The 14293-nt window shown below is 34.8% G+C and overlaps 1 protein-coding gene across 1 annotated transcript; it reads left to right on the top strand.

Moving 5' to 3' along the window:
• Positions 1-1256: 1256 nt before the first annotated feature.
• Positions 1257-12408, top strand: LOC113077291 (ectonucleoside triphosphate diphosphohydrolase 5). Its single transcript, XM_026249709.1, has 15 exons — positions 1257-1646; positions 1763-1903; positions 2792-3033; positions 6436-6515; positions 6603-6746; positions 7235-7310; positions 7392-7427; positions 7573-7661; positions 8320-8399; positions 8475-8536; positions 8661-8762; positions 10687-10830; positions 11780-11836; positions 11947-12062; positions 12149-12408. Exons 3-15 carry the CDS (start codon positions 2799-2801, stop codon positions 12230-12232), a joined length of 1305 nt encoding a protein of 434 aa, XP_026105494.1. The 5' UTR covers positions 1257-1646; positions 1763-1903; positions 2792-2798; the 3' UTR covers positions 12233-12408.
• The last annotated feature ends 1885 nt before the right edge of the window (positions 12409-14293 follow it).

Below are 14293 nucleotides of genomic sequence, written 5' to 3'. Positions count from 1 at the left end.
ATGGATTGTTCTGGTATAAGGTCTTCTTTATTTGGTAATATGTGTCCCTGCAGCACAGAAGCAGATTTATGCTTGATAGTTCGAAAAGCCTAACTGTGAATTTTGTGGTAAAAGACACTATTTTACATCTTTTTTTTCATTGCCTTTTTACTCAAGATTTTATTGGAAGGATTTGGAATTTTATATTAACAGAAAAAAATGGAGTGCATGATAGAAATGTGTATATTTGATGTGCTTTTTATACAGAAAACTGAAAATCTGAATTGTGAAGAAGAACATATTATACATTTGTTTATTTATTTTTTTTAGGAAAAAAACATATACATGAGAAGCAGTGGGCTCAGTGTAGTCCAGATTTCTAACATCTTAAATCTTTTGCAAACAACGAAAAAGCAATGAAAACATTGAATGCCCTCAAAGCATAGAAATGTAATTTTCTTTCTTTCGTTTTTCTTTTTTTCTCTCATAATTTACTAATGTTAATTTGATAATGTGAATATGTAATACCTCTTGTTCTTGTGACATTGAATTAATAAAGCATACATTTAAAAAAAAAAATTCTATATTTTAACACTAACTCTTTGTGTTCCGATGGCGAAGTATATATTCTTTTAAACTGTTTTATTTTAACGTATTTTATTGTAAAAATACTGTAACAATATATTGTTATATAATATTAATTAGAAATTGTTGATGTAATGTTGTTATCTAATGTTAAAGCGCGCCTCTAGAATATTAATGAGCTCGCTGACATTGAGCTCTTACCGTCCAATGGGAGGTCTGGTCTCATGAATATTAAGTAGCAGGCCTTCGCCCTAGTAGGGTTGGTCAGAGAAAACGCCTTTGTGGAGACGGGAGCGAATACGGATCGGATCTCAACAGTATGATGTTTGCAGATGGCTGTGATTGTGATGGAGCAGGTTTGAGATCAGTCTGACACATGAAACATGCATGCAGAAGATGAAGAAGACTAATATACGCTTTATTTGCCTTAAAACAGCGGTTTGCATTCAAGTAGGCTATATGTAAATTAAATATTTGTATGTTTTGTATGTGAGCATAATTTAGTTACAAAATAAGGCTACGCTTTATTAAACAGCACTGTATGTTAATACTGGGTAATATTAATGAAATACAGTTAAGATTAGGGTACGGTTTAGGGCTACAGGGCATGTGATTACGGAAATGTTGAGATATATAATATAATATAATATATTTTTGTAATATGGGTTATGCTAAAACATAAATAAATAAAATACTTGATTTGTCATGCATACTATGTAAACAGTTTTGCAGAAAATACAGAAGATGCTTGTTTTGACGGGACACTTATTAAACGCATTTCTGTTCACATGCTGCTTTATTTATTTCTCATGACGTTGACGTTCGTCTCGTGTTTCTGTGCGGTGATACTCTGGCCCCGCCCACACTTGCCTGCGTCACCATCTGCCGCTGTCAATCAAACGCAAGTTTGCTGCTGTCAGACACCGGCACTTTTACCATCAATCCATAAATCATAACTCGGCACGTACACACGGTATAAACGCAGGATTCATAAACGGACTTATATTCGAACCATCTAGCGTTGAACTGAACCAAATTTAGAGTTTGCGTGTAAGTTCAGCGAGTTAGCGAGCGGTTAGCAGGTACGTTAACAAACAACAACAAACCCACATTATGTAAATTACCTCAGATTACAAGTGTTTGACTGCAAAACATGTCGACATAAAGTTAAAAATGACAGATTTGGCGTGTTTGACAGCGAACCCCGTGTAGAATGTGAGCGCTCAGCAGGTGGATGTGCTGAGGCGGCGTCGCGGTTAATCATGCGCCTGGAGTCCGCCGGAGGAGCCTCAGGATCGGGCTGAAGCTCTGCTGACTCCGCGGTCTGAGTCTGAGCTCGGTGAGACATCAACTACTGTCTAATATTGTTTGTGTACATGTTCAGTCCTGCACCCGAAGCTTCATCAGACTCCTGTTAGTTTGCTGACAGATCATAAAGCCAAAGTCGAGTGTTCCTCAAGGGCAGAGTCATATTTGGAGATGAAAAATGTTAACCAATAACTGCTATAATTGTTTAACCCTCGAGCATCCGTCGTGTAGAAGCCCTTAATTTGTCCTTCGTGGAGGTCTGATACCAGTTTACTTTCTTTCTTTTAAAAATAAATGCCTTTTCACTATCTTCGATAAAATAAAAACTATCCGTTTATTTTTTATTTACTTATTTACCTCTAAAAGTACCATCTTTTTCTGTAAAAATATGCTTATTTTATGTTATATTTAGTATTTATTTTACTTAAAGGGATACGCCATGTTGTCATGTCGTTCCAAACCCGTGAATGTAAGCACAATGTAAGATATTTGACAGTGACTTAAAAAAACAAAGAAAGATAGAAAAATATCAGTATGATTAGACTGCCAAAACCTAAATTTTAGTGACTTTGTTCACATCTGGTGACATATGATGTCATTACAATATAAAAAATATCAATAGTCCCTGGATTTTACTGAATTTCCATTCATTTCCAATGGGTGCCCACTTTTGTCCACAAAGGAAAAATTAAGGAGTTTTTTTCAACCACTTAACTTTGTTGAATCGAGTCAGTTTTTTTAAAGCCAAGTCTTATACCACTAAGATTAAAGGAACTATTTAAAATAATAATAATAATATTAATTTTGCTTCAAAGTGTGCCGAAGGATGCTTGAGGGTTATTATGATGTTTTGCTGATAATGCTGGTTGATGGGAGTGTCTGTGGGATATAAACCGTGTCTGCTCTGCTCCATCTTCAGTCTAAGGATGTCTGCGTTGCTCAGAGTTTCTCTTCTTCTGGCCGTCTGGATGCTTCTGGCAGCGGTGTCTTCCTCTCAGAGGAACGCTCTGAATGCTGTGGATTTCTCCGAGAGTTTTGGAAACGCCCTTCCGTCCCTCAGTCGCCCGGCGAACACCAGTCAGATCTTCTACAGCATCATGTTTGACGCCGGCAGCACCGGCACCCGCATCCACGTCTACACCTTCATCCAGAAAGATCCGGGTGAGATGATGACTGTCTGTCCATCACTACATAGAAAGGCAGATGTGTAGTTATGGAATTAATTCTGCGTGTAGTTACTTCAGAAATAAACCTGATTTATTCACAACTAACTTAAACACTAGCAGGGTTATTATATTTAATTAAAACCATTGAAATAGAATATTAAAAATATTAGTTTTTTTTTTTTAAAGTAATTGCCAAGAAAAATTATTTTCTTTAATATGACACACTAAAATAGATATTTCTAAAACTAAAACTGAAATACAAATTAAAGAATTTTTTACCATTTTTAATTTCAAAAGTAAAATGAAATTGGAAAATGTAGAAATGAGAACTGTGCGCCGCTCTCTGCGCCTTCAAAATAAAGGTCTCGCCTCGAACACATCGGCCAACTTATCAGCCGTTTACAATATTTGAAAAATGCCAAATATCGGCCGATATATCGGTCAACCACTATTTTTATTTTTTTTAAATGTTTATACATCATAGTATTTTTTCTATTGTCCCACTTTTAATGCATGTAGAAAAACTCTTTTATGAAGTGAACTCACTTAAAGGGTTATTTAGTGTAATTTTGCCGAAAAAAGGTCTAGAATTGTTATCACGTTAATGTAAAAATTATTGTCTAATATAACTTGTGTTTGTCTGTTTGCTGGTTTTTTATTGTATTTGTTATACTTGAGTTTTTTTGTTTATCATTTTTGTCATGAAAAATAGCCTAAGGTGCCGACATGAAGCTTTGTGTTTGTGTGTCCTATCTCTCTCATTCGGCACAAATCCAAATATTCCATAATCTTTCCACTAAACTATTATTTATTATGTAAATTATAGGCTTTGTACAGTACTTCAGTCTTGTCCAAAGGTGACAAAGTGGCAGATGTTTGGTTCACTGTATTTTTTTGTTGATAAAGTATAAACTGCGCTTTCAATTTAGCAGTACTGGAACTGGTGTGTGTGTGTGTGTGTGTGTGTGTGTGTGCGTGTGTGTGTGTGTGTGTGCGTGTGTGCCGGCGCACTTGAACTCTTTCCTTATACCAAGCTGAATCAACTTAAAACACTCCTTCATTTATTGTTTTATTAATAGTGCATCACTGTAAAAGGTCTACATTTATTTGTGTAAAGTTAGAATGAAAAAAAAACATTGTGCTTTTGTAAAATAAAGAAAACAAAAATGTATGTGCTTTCTGCAGTTAGTTTCCTTTCTGTGAACAAATTAAGCCTGTCACAACAATAATAATAACTTTATTTTTATATAGTGCCTTTAAAACTGTTTCTCAAGCCGCTTTACATAACAAAACAAACAAGTAAAAATACAACACCCACATGACAACCAATTAAAAACAAACCAAGATATTAAAATCTTAACAGTCCAGAAAAAGCTATCCTAAAAATGAAACTTTATACATACTGTATATTGGCTACATTGTGTTGCTTTTTTCCCCTTGTTTATTTGTAAACCTAGCATTGTAGATTTTTTTTCCTGTTGTACTGAAATTGTATTGAACCATGACATGTGTGTACCGTTACACCGCTAATATATATGTGTTTCAGTAGCGTAGCCACCGGTGTGCCACCTAAAAATAGATGCAGAATTATTTTTTATAGTCTCAATAAAAAATGTTTACTTAACTTGGGCTTTTGTTGTTTACTTAGAATATATATATTTTTAAATCAATCCTTTCACGCGTAAATTACAAATATTTTAACTGACCACTTGTTTCCATGGCGACGCGTCATGATTGTCACGTGACACACCGCAGCCACTAACAGATGTATCGCTATTCGTTTTATTTTATATGATATTCCGATTCTTCGTTTAAAACTTTTATAAATTATCTTGATCTATAACGAGATGAGCGCTGCAGTTCAGAGTCCAGTCAGCCGGATTTAACGTACAGCACTTGAATTCCCCAGTTTCTCCCGAAATACATGAAAGTAAGTGGTTGTTGAACTGGACGAAGAATAGAGTAAACTTTATAGTTCTGCTATGTGTGTCTGATATATGAATAAAACACGTCTGCAAATTACATTTGATTAGATAGTTTGTGCTGCTTCCATAGACATCAGTGTGTATGAAATCATAAATAAACATTATGTGGTTGAAAACACTGCATATTAATTGTGATATATGACAAGCGCTGAGCCAACGCGCGAGAGCTGTTTGAATCTGGCAGTTCTGTGACGTCACTCTCTAACTCATACTCTCAGGGGCACAGAAATAAGAATCCATTATATGGTGCATAATGCTCAAAATGTTAAAATGTAATATACATTTTAAATTATTTTTGTTCAAATATATCTGCCGACATTCAGACTGCCAACCAATCAGCAAACAGCAGCTGACTGTGACCCCAGCAGTCTATGATATAAACAGATCATTTTTGATTGCACATTACTGGCTAGCAATATGTGGCAGAGCTCCTTTCTTAATTTTTTTAGCAAAAAACCTCAGCTTGATAGACAGCCGGACACAAGGCCTTAACATTACACCTGATGAGGATGCTTCTCCCTCCTCGGGCCCAACATCAACAGTGTTGCCAGATTGGAAATGTCCAAGTATCGTACCAGAAGTTCAAAATTATCGTATTTGGTAGAAAATTATTACATTTAACAATTAACTACATTTTGATACGACCTGCAAATTAACACTAGGAGTATGGTTGGACGGAAGCAGTGCGACAAAAATACTATCCCATAATTTTGCACAGTAATCTGACAATAAATGTGGCACACCCAGATTTTCATATGCACACCCAGAGTCTCTTTTCTGGCTACACCACTGATGTGTTTGGTTTGGTATATGTGTTTTTTTTTGCCAAAATCAGTATTGTATCTGGTCGATATTAAAAGGGAAATTTATTTTTAGCTTATGCAAAACGTGATACTGCAGAGTTATTAGGTCATGTTTTCTCACTTTTTTCCAAACCGTGACAAATGTCAGTCTCCGTTCCCTGCAGAATGCACTATATCCTCTAAACCAATCACAGCGCACTATTCAACACACTGCTCACTGTTATTAATAGTACGGTAAAAACAAAAACATCATGAATTTATTCCATTTTGGAAAAATGTTTTATAATAAATGTAAAAAATTATAATTTTTTATGTTATCAAAACCTAAAGATGCGATGTTTGAAACAGAAAAAAGTGTTTTTTTATCTTGCCATCTTTCTTGGTAAAGAAAACACATTTTTACTCAGATTAATCAAAATGGATTTATAGTGTTTTGGAACCAAATTCTTCATACACACACACACACACACACACACACACAGAGATTCACACTCATCATTCAAGTGTTTATTGTCCTGCAGAATGGTGCTGATTTAAATAGAAAGTGTTTACAGTAATTCCAGTAATGAGCACCAGCAGCTTGTGTCCTGACGTGTGTCCTGTCCTCAGATGGACTGCCGGTTCTGGATAATGAGATGTTCCACTCGATGAAGCCCGGTCTCTCTGCGTTCGCAGACATCCCTGAGATTGTGAGTTACCAGGTGTTTCTGAGTGATGTGCTGTAAGCGTGTGTGTGTGTGTGTGTGTGCGGTCAGCGCTGATGTCTGTGCTCTCAGGCCGGTCATACGGTGCGTCAGCTGCTGCGTGTGGCCAAGAAGACGGTTCCTCCGGTGGAGTGGAAGAGAACCCCGGTTCTGTTCAGAGCCACGGCTGGACTGAGGCTGCTTCCGCCGGCTAAAGCCCACGCGCTTCTGGAGGAGGTACAACACCTTCACTTACTACAATACAACTAATCCACTCTGTGTGTTGCTGTTTGATAATGGGTTTGTATTTGTGGGGGAACTATATAATATTTATACAGTAGTTATTATCAATTTATTGCATATTGACCAGAAAAAAAATGAGATATTAAAGTGCCCCAGTTATGGATGTCATGCAGTGTGTAGCACAGCTCTAAATGAATGAAAACAATCTGAAAGTGCACAGTGTATAAAGTTATTGTCTCTCAAAAGAAAGAGTCGACTCTGAAGCTCTCAGACTGTGATGTCATAATGAATCATTAGCATATTCCCGCCCACTCGTTGGTCTGAATGAAGATACAAATTCATTCTTTGTCACTAAGTGTCACTTTCAGAGCGGGAAAACAGCTGTTTCCATGGTAACACAGTACACAGGCGTGATCCAATCAGAACGATCCCTGCAGATTACTGTCAGTCAGGGCTTTACTCGTGTGTGTGTTTGTCTGCAGGTGCAGGACGTCTTCGATGAATCTCCGTTCTACGTTCCTGTGGATAGCGTCAGTATCATGAACGGCACGAATGAAGGTCTGTCCGCATATATATTATATATCTGTTTATTAGTGCAGAAGAGTCTGTGAAACGACTGTGGTGTATGTCTCTTCACAGGGATTCTGGCCTGGGTCACAGTTAACTTCCTCACAGGTGACACTCTCTACTGTCAGCTTAATAAATCATGCTGAGCTTGTACACCTGACGTCAGTGAGTCTGAGTCACGCTCTGGTCTTTGTCCTTCAGAAGTGTTAATAACTGTAATGTTGTCAGACGAGGTCTTGAATGCTGTTTTCAGGTCGACTCCACAGAAGCCCACAGAGGACGGTGGGAATCCTGGATCTGGGAGGAGGATCCACACAAATCACCTTCCTGCCCAAATCAAGGGTCAGTGAGCTAGTTTTGAGGAACTGATACACTAGCATTCAAAAATAAATTATGTTGTATTCATCAAGGATGCATTCAATTGATGAAAAGTGTCAGTCGAGACATTTATAATGTTACAAAATATTTCTGTTTCGAATAAACTCTTTTCTTCTGAACTTTCTGTTCATCTGTGAATCCTGAGAAATAAAATACATCACAGTTTCCACAGAAATATTGAGCAGCACAACTGTGTTCAGCATTGCTAATAATCAGAAATGTTTCTCCAGCAGTAAATCATCATATTATTCTGATTTCTGAAGATCATGTGACACTGAAGACTGGAGGAATGATGCTGAAAATACAGCGGAGCATCACAGAAATAAATCACACTTTAACACAGATTCATACAGAACATCGCTGTTCTACATTAGAATAATATTTCACAATTATTAGTGTATTTTTGATCAAATAAAGGCAGCTTTGATGAGCAATAGAGACTTAATTTGCTAATATTAAAACTCAAATTTCGCTCAGGTATTCTCTGTTTACATTTGTTACTAGAGACTAGTGTAGTATAGACTAGAGACCACCTAGCAACCACTGACACACCTTAGCAACCGCGCAGTCCTGTGGTGAGGGTCTGAATGGTGTGACTCCAGCTGTGTGTTGTGTTTGACAGAAAACGGTTGAGAGCGCTCCAGCGGATTTCATGGTGAGGTTCCACATGTTCAGCAGCTCTTATGAGCTCTACACACACAGGTAACCAGGATGAAGATGAGGAGGAGGAGGAGGAGTGTGGTGTTTCCCGCTCTAAACATGTGCTCTTCTTCACAGCTACCTGGGAAACGGAATCAAAGCAGCGCGTCTGTCAGCTCTGGGAGCGCTGGGTTCAGAGGGTAACACACACACACACACCTGATGTTCAGTACGACCAGCAGCCACTTCAGTCTTCATCTGTGTCTGTGTGTGTGTGTGTGTGTGTGTGTGTGTGTCTGTCTGTGTCTGTGTGTGTGTGTGTAGGTCTGGAGAAGAAAGTTTTCCAAAGCTCCTGTTTGCCCAAAAGGTACACGGGTGAATTCAGCTTCGGAGGATTCAGTTATCACGTCAGCGGAGTCACCGACGGTAAAACACACTTAAACCCGTTCATGCCTCCATCGAGCGGTTGCATTATTATGATCATGTAACATTTACCTCAAATTCATTTATTGAAATGTGAAATTTAAAAAAGTATTTATTCATCCTGGAGGTAATAGACTGATGTTAAAGAGGTTTTATCACTGTATTACAGTAAGAAGAAACTAATGAGAATTACTGACATCTGCATGCATCAGTCATACGATGAGCTTTTAGTGCGGCTTTTATCATCTGTGTTCTTCTGTAGCATTTAATAGTATTGTGAGTTCATCATTTAGATTTTTATTTTTTCAATTTATATTTTATTTTAGAAATTATTTTATAAATAATTAAATAATAGTTAAATATAAGTTAAATATGTACAATGTTTTTCTATTTTATTTATTTCTAAAAATGCAAAACTGAATTAGCAGGTAAATAAATTTAAATTAGAAATGCTAAAAACAAAATAAGAACAATTTGGAAAAAATAATTATATAAAATAAAATAGAAATTTAGTATAGAATTAGTAAAGTATATAAATTGTATTTCTTTTTATTTAGATTATAAAAAAATGCATGATAATCAAATAAAATAATTTTTCTGTTAAATAAAAATAAACAGAAATACTAAGAGAATCACAAGAGCGTATAACTAAAACTAAATAAATATGAAAATAGAAACTAATTCAAAATATTAAAAACAACTTTAAAAGTAAATAATACTTTTTATAATAATGGTTTTAATTCATTAACCTGATAAATGTCATCGTCCCGTATACGGGACGCCTAAATTTACTTCAATATATTACAATTATATCCTAATCTAATCATGACAAACTATATATCGTTGGAAAGGTCTAAGACTCCTAAATAGATATTTGACCACGTTTTGTTGTTAAGAAATTATGAAGGAACCGTAAAAGATTAATTTATAAAAAGAGTGCACCTCAAAACATATACATCATAACTGGAGTTCTGACCTTTGTTACAAAAAATCTATTCCGCTTCCTTTTTCCCTATCACATATTTTAGTAATCATCATAAATTATATATCATTTGAAAGCTTATATACTCCAAATTCATCTTATGAAAACCATTTTGAAATCGAACACTGCGTTACCATGGAAATCGTACTTTAAAATCTTTTAGCGTGGTCCTCCCCCTTAGTGGGAGGGGTCATATTCCAAATATATTACGGTCTTTTAGAATCAAAACTTTTCATAATCTTGACAAAATACATATCGTTGGAAAGGTCTGAGTCTCAAGATTCCATATTTGGTGGTTATTTTGTCATAGACATAATATTGAGAGAGAAATTGATACATTTGTGACAAACAAATGCATCCAAAAAATTCAATGGAGTTTCAATGGCCCCGGTGGCTTTTTGTGGTATAACGCCTAAACAAAATTGCATATGAACCTACATTTTTTTCATATCAACTTCAAATTTGGAACACAACTTATTTAGACATATGGCTTTAATTTTATAGCAATTTTGGATTAAAACATATTTTATTAAATATTTATTTTATATAAAATATAATAAAAATAAAATAATAAACGTATTTACAGTAAATTTAAACTTCTATAACTTTTTTATGCTTTCATTTTTTAAAATGATTTCACTTCTGCAATAATCTGCAGATTGTCTTCTTTAAAAAGAGACCAACCTTTGGTCTGTATTCAAAAGCGTTTATGATTTATAACAATTTAAGTGTGAATAGTGTACTTCCACGTCTATGTTCAAAAATGGGGGTGACAGTTAAAAGGTTAAAGAAAAAAAATTATTCTGGGAAGAAAATGTGTTTATTTGTCATTAAAATAATGCCCATAAAGTCTTCTGAATGAAGTCTTGAGTTAAGTGTGTTTATGTGTTAGTGTCTGAAGTGTGTGTGTGTGTGTGTGTGTGTGTGTGTGTGTGTGATGCTCAGGTGTGTCGGGCTTCAGAGCGTGTTCTCAGGAGCTGCTGAAGGTGCTGAAGGGCATCATTAAACAGCCTCACGAGCTGAAGGACAGCAGCACCTTCTACGCCTTCTCTTATTACTTCGATCACGCCGTGGAGGCCGGACTCATCGGTGAGCAACACAAACACCAGCGTCAATCCCTTTCTCAGGATTCATTCCTTGTTTTCCAGTACAGATACCTGAACATCCTTAAATCAAGACATATTTAGATGCAAAATAAAGTGTTTATACTCAACCTTCTGGTGCTGTGGACATAAAAAAGTAGTTTTTTCAAAATATTGTTTTACTTCACCTGAATAGTACAAGACTTGGTAAAATTCTGCCACTTGTCATGTAAACGAAAAAAGAAAAAAACGATCAACACGTCACAAATAGATTAGAGGTATTACATAAATATAATTTGGTACCATAAAATGTTATAAATATTACAATATATTCTTTTCACTGAAATAAAAAACAATTGGTACATTTTGACTACCAGGAAAAAAAACTTTGTTAATTTAAGTTGATCCCAAACTCACTTCATTTTGATCAACTTCTCAGAAAACAAGCTTCAGATCTTGTCATATTTCACATCTATGATTTAAGAATTCTAAGACGTTTGCACTGAAATGTGCAAACGTCGGTGTGCGAAACGGCTGTCAAAAATACGTCATCAAGGTTAGTAATGCCTGTGACCTTGATGACGTATTTTTGACAGCCGTTTCATACACAGCATTTCGTGGTCATAATTCGCATGTCGTGTGTGTAACAGAGCTATTGTGAAAACAAGCGCCTTGTCTGTAAACTGTCACAGTCGTACATTTTAGAGTTGTACTCTAAAAAACACACAAAATTGCGTATCTGTAAACTGTTGTGGCAGTATATTTTGGAATCCAACTCTGACAAAAAACTGAATTACGTACAATAGTTTTAAATTACGCACAAGTATATTAAAATTACACACAAATGTTTTGAATTATTTACAATTATTTTTGAAAGTGATTTTATTCCATAAGAAAGCGTGTTAGTTTGTGACTGAACTCTTAGTTTATGAGAATGAATCTCTTGAGCGCTGCAGATGAGAGAAGAGGAGGAGCAGTGAAGATCCGAGACTTCAAGAAGAGAGCAAAAGAGGGTGAGACTCCTCTTCACCTTCATCTTCTCATCTCATATACATGATCACACAGACCCAACCCCAGCGCTTGTGTGTGTGTGTGTGTGTGTGTGTGTGTGTGTGTGTTGTAGTGTGTAACCGTCCGTCTGAACGCACTCAGCTCAATCCGTTCCTCTGCATGGATCTCACATACATCGTCTGTCTGCTCAAAGATGGCTTCGGCTTTAAGGAAAGCACTGTCCTTCAGGTACGTCTCTAGCCAGCTGTAAACTTACTGGTTAACTAGAGTTAATGAACTAGTAACTAGTTAAACCCTGCTGCTTGTGTTTCCAGCTGACCAAGAAGGTGAGGAACGTGGAGACCAGCTGGGCTTTAGGAGCTGCGATCTACCACTCCCAGAAGTTCAGGATCCATTAAAGAGCTTCAGAGAGAGAAACTGTCTCTGAGATGAACTGATTCCTAAGGAGCACAGAACTGCAGACGACTATTTGCTGTTGTTGTTTACATTACTGAGCGAATGTTACACTTTACAGCAGTCTGTCTTTAATACAGATTAGCTTTTCTTTTTTCCGCTATTAAAATATTTAAAATCACTTTTACACTCGTCAAAATCACTCTTACACTTGTTGAAATCACTCTTACTCTTGTCAAAATCACTTTTACACTCGTCAAAATCACTCTTACACTTGTTGAAATCACTCTTACTCTTGTCAAAATCACTTTTACACTCGTCAAAATCACTCTTACACTTGTTGAAATCACTCTTACTCTTGTCAAAATCACTTTTACACTCGTCAAAATCAACTTTTTCTCAAAATAAACTTTACACTCGTCAAAATCTACTTTTTCAAAATCAACTTTGCACTCGTCAAAATCAACTTTTTCTCAAAATCAACTTTTTTTTCAAAATTAACTTTGCTCTTGTCAAAATAAACTTTTTTTAAAAATCAACTTTTTTATAAAAAAACAACTTTACACTTGTCAAAATAAACTTTTTCTCAAAATCAACGTTTTCTCAAAATCAACTTTTTCTCAAAATCAACTTAACACTTGTCAAAATCTACTTTCAAAATCAACTATACACTCGTCAAAATCAACTTTTTCTCAAAATCTACTTTTCTCAAAATCAACTTTTTTCTAAATAAACTTTTTTTCTAAATCAACTTTACACTCGTCAAAATCAACTTTTTCTCAAAATCAACTTTACACTCGTCAAAATCTACTTTTTCTCAAAATCAACTTTACACTCGTCAAAATCTACTTTTTCAAAATCAACTTTGCACTCGTCAAAATCTACTTTTTCTCAAAATCAACTTTTTTCAAAATTAACTTTGCTCTTGTCAAAATAAACTTTTTTTAAAAATCAACTTTTTTATAAAAAAATCAACTTTACATTTGTCAAAATCAACTTTTTCTCAAAATCAACTTTTTCTCAAAATCAACTTAACACTTGTCAAAATCTACTTTCAAAATCAACTATACACTCGTCAAAATCAACTTTTTCTCAAAATCTACTTTTCTCAAAATCAACTTTTTTCTAAATAAACTTTTTTTCAAAATCAACTTTACACTCGTCAAAATCAACTTTTTCTCAAAATCAACTTTACACTCGTCAAAATCTACTTTTTCTCAAAATCAACTTTACACTCGTCAAAATCTACTTTTTCAAAATCAACTTTACACTCGTCAAAATCAACTTTTTTTCAAAATTAACTTTGCTCTTGTCAAAATCTACTTTTTCTCAAAATCAACTTTTTCTCAAAATCAACTTAACACTTGTCAAAATCTACTTTCAAAATCAACTATACACTCGTCAAAATCAACTTTTTCTCAAAATCTACTTTTCTCAAAATCAACTTTTTTCTAAATAAACTTTTTTTCAAAATCAACTTTACACTCGTCAAAATCAACTTTTTCTCAAAATCAACTTTACACTCGTCAAAATCTACTTTTTATCAAAATCAACTTTACACTCGTCAAAATCTACTTTTTCAAAATCAACTTTACACTCGTCAAAATCAACTTTTTCTCAAAATCAACTTTTTTTCAAAATTAACTTTGCTCTTGTCAAAATAAACTTTTTTTCAAAATCAACTTTTTTATAAAAAATCAACTTTACACTTGTGAAAATCAACTTTTTCTCAAAATCAACTTAACACTCGTCAAAATCAACTTTTTCTCAAAATCTACTTTTCTCAAAATCTACTTTTTTCTAAATCAACTTTTTTTCAAAATCAACTTTACACTCGTCAAAATCAACTTTTTTTTCAAAATCAACTTTACACTCATCAAAATCGACTTTTTTCAAAATCTAATTTACACTCTGTCAAAATCTACTTTTTCAAAATCAACTGTACACTTGTCAAAATCACTTTTACACTAGTCAAAATCAGCTTTTTTCAAAATCAACTTTACACTCATCAAAATCAACTTTTTCAAAGTCAGCTTTTTTTCAAAATCAACTTTACACTCGTCAAA

The sequence above is a fragment of the Carassius auratus genome, unplaced genomic scaffold, assembly GCF_003368295.1.
Source record: "Carassius auratus strain Wakin unplaced genomic scaffold, ASM336829v1 scaf_tig00022091, whole genome shotgun sequence".
Lineage (NCBI taxonomy): Eukaryota > Metazoa > Chordata > Actinopteri > Cypriniformes > Cyprinidae > Carassius > Carassius auratus.
This window is presented reverse-complemented; position numbering and strand designations above follow the sequence as displayed.

Coding starts and splice junctions, on each gene's coding strand:
- LOC113077291 (XM_026249709.1), top strand. CDS start 2,799: ATGTCTGCGTTGCTCAGAGTTTCTCTTCTTCTGGCCGTCTGGATGCTT. Junction 6,747..7,234: donor CCCACGCGCTTCTGGAGGAG/GTACAACACCTT, acceptor GTTTGTCTGCAG/GTGCAGGACGTCTTCGATGA. Junction 8,400..8,474: donor TATGAGCTCTACACACACAG/GTAACCAGGATG, acceptor TCTTCTTCACAG/CTACCTGGGAAACGGAATCA.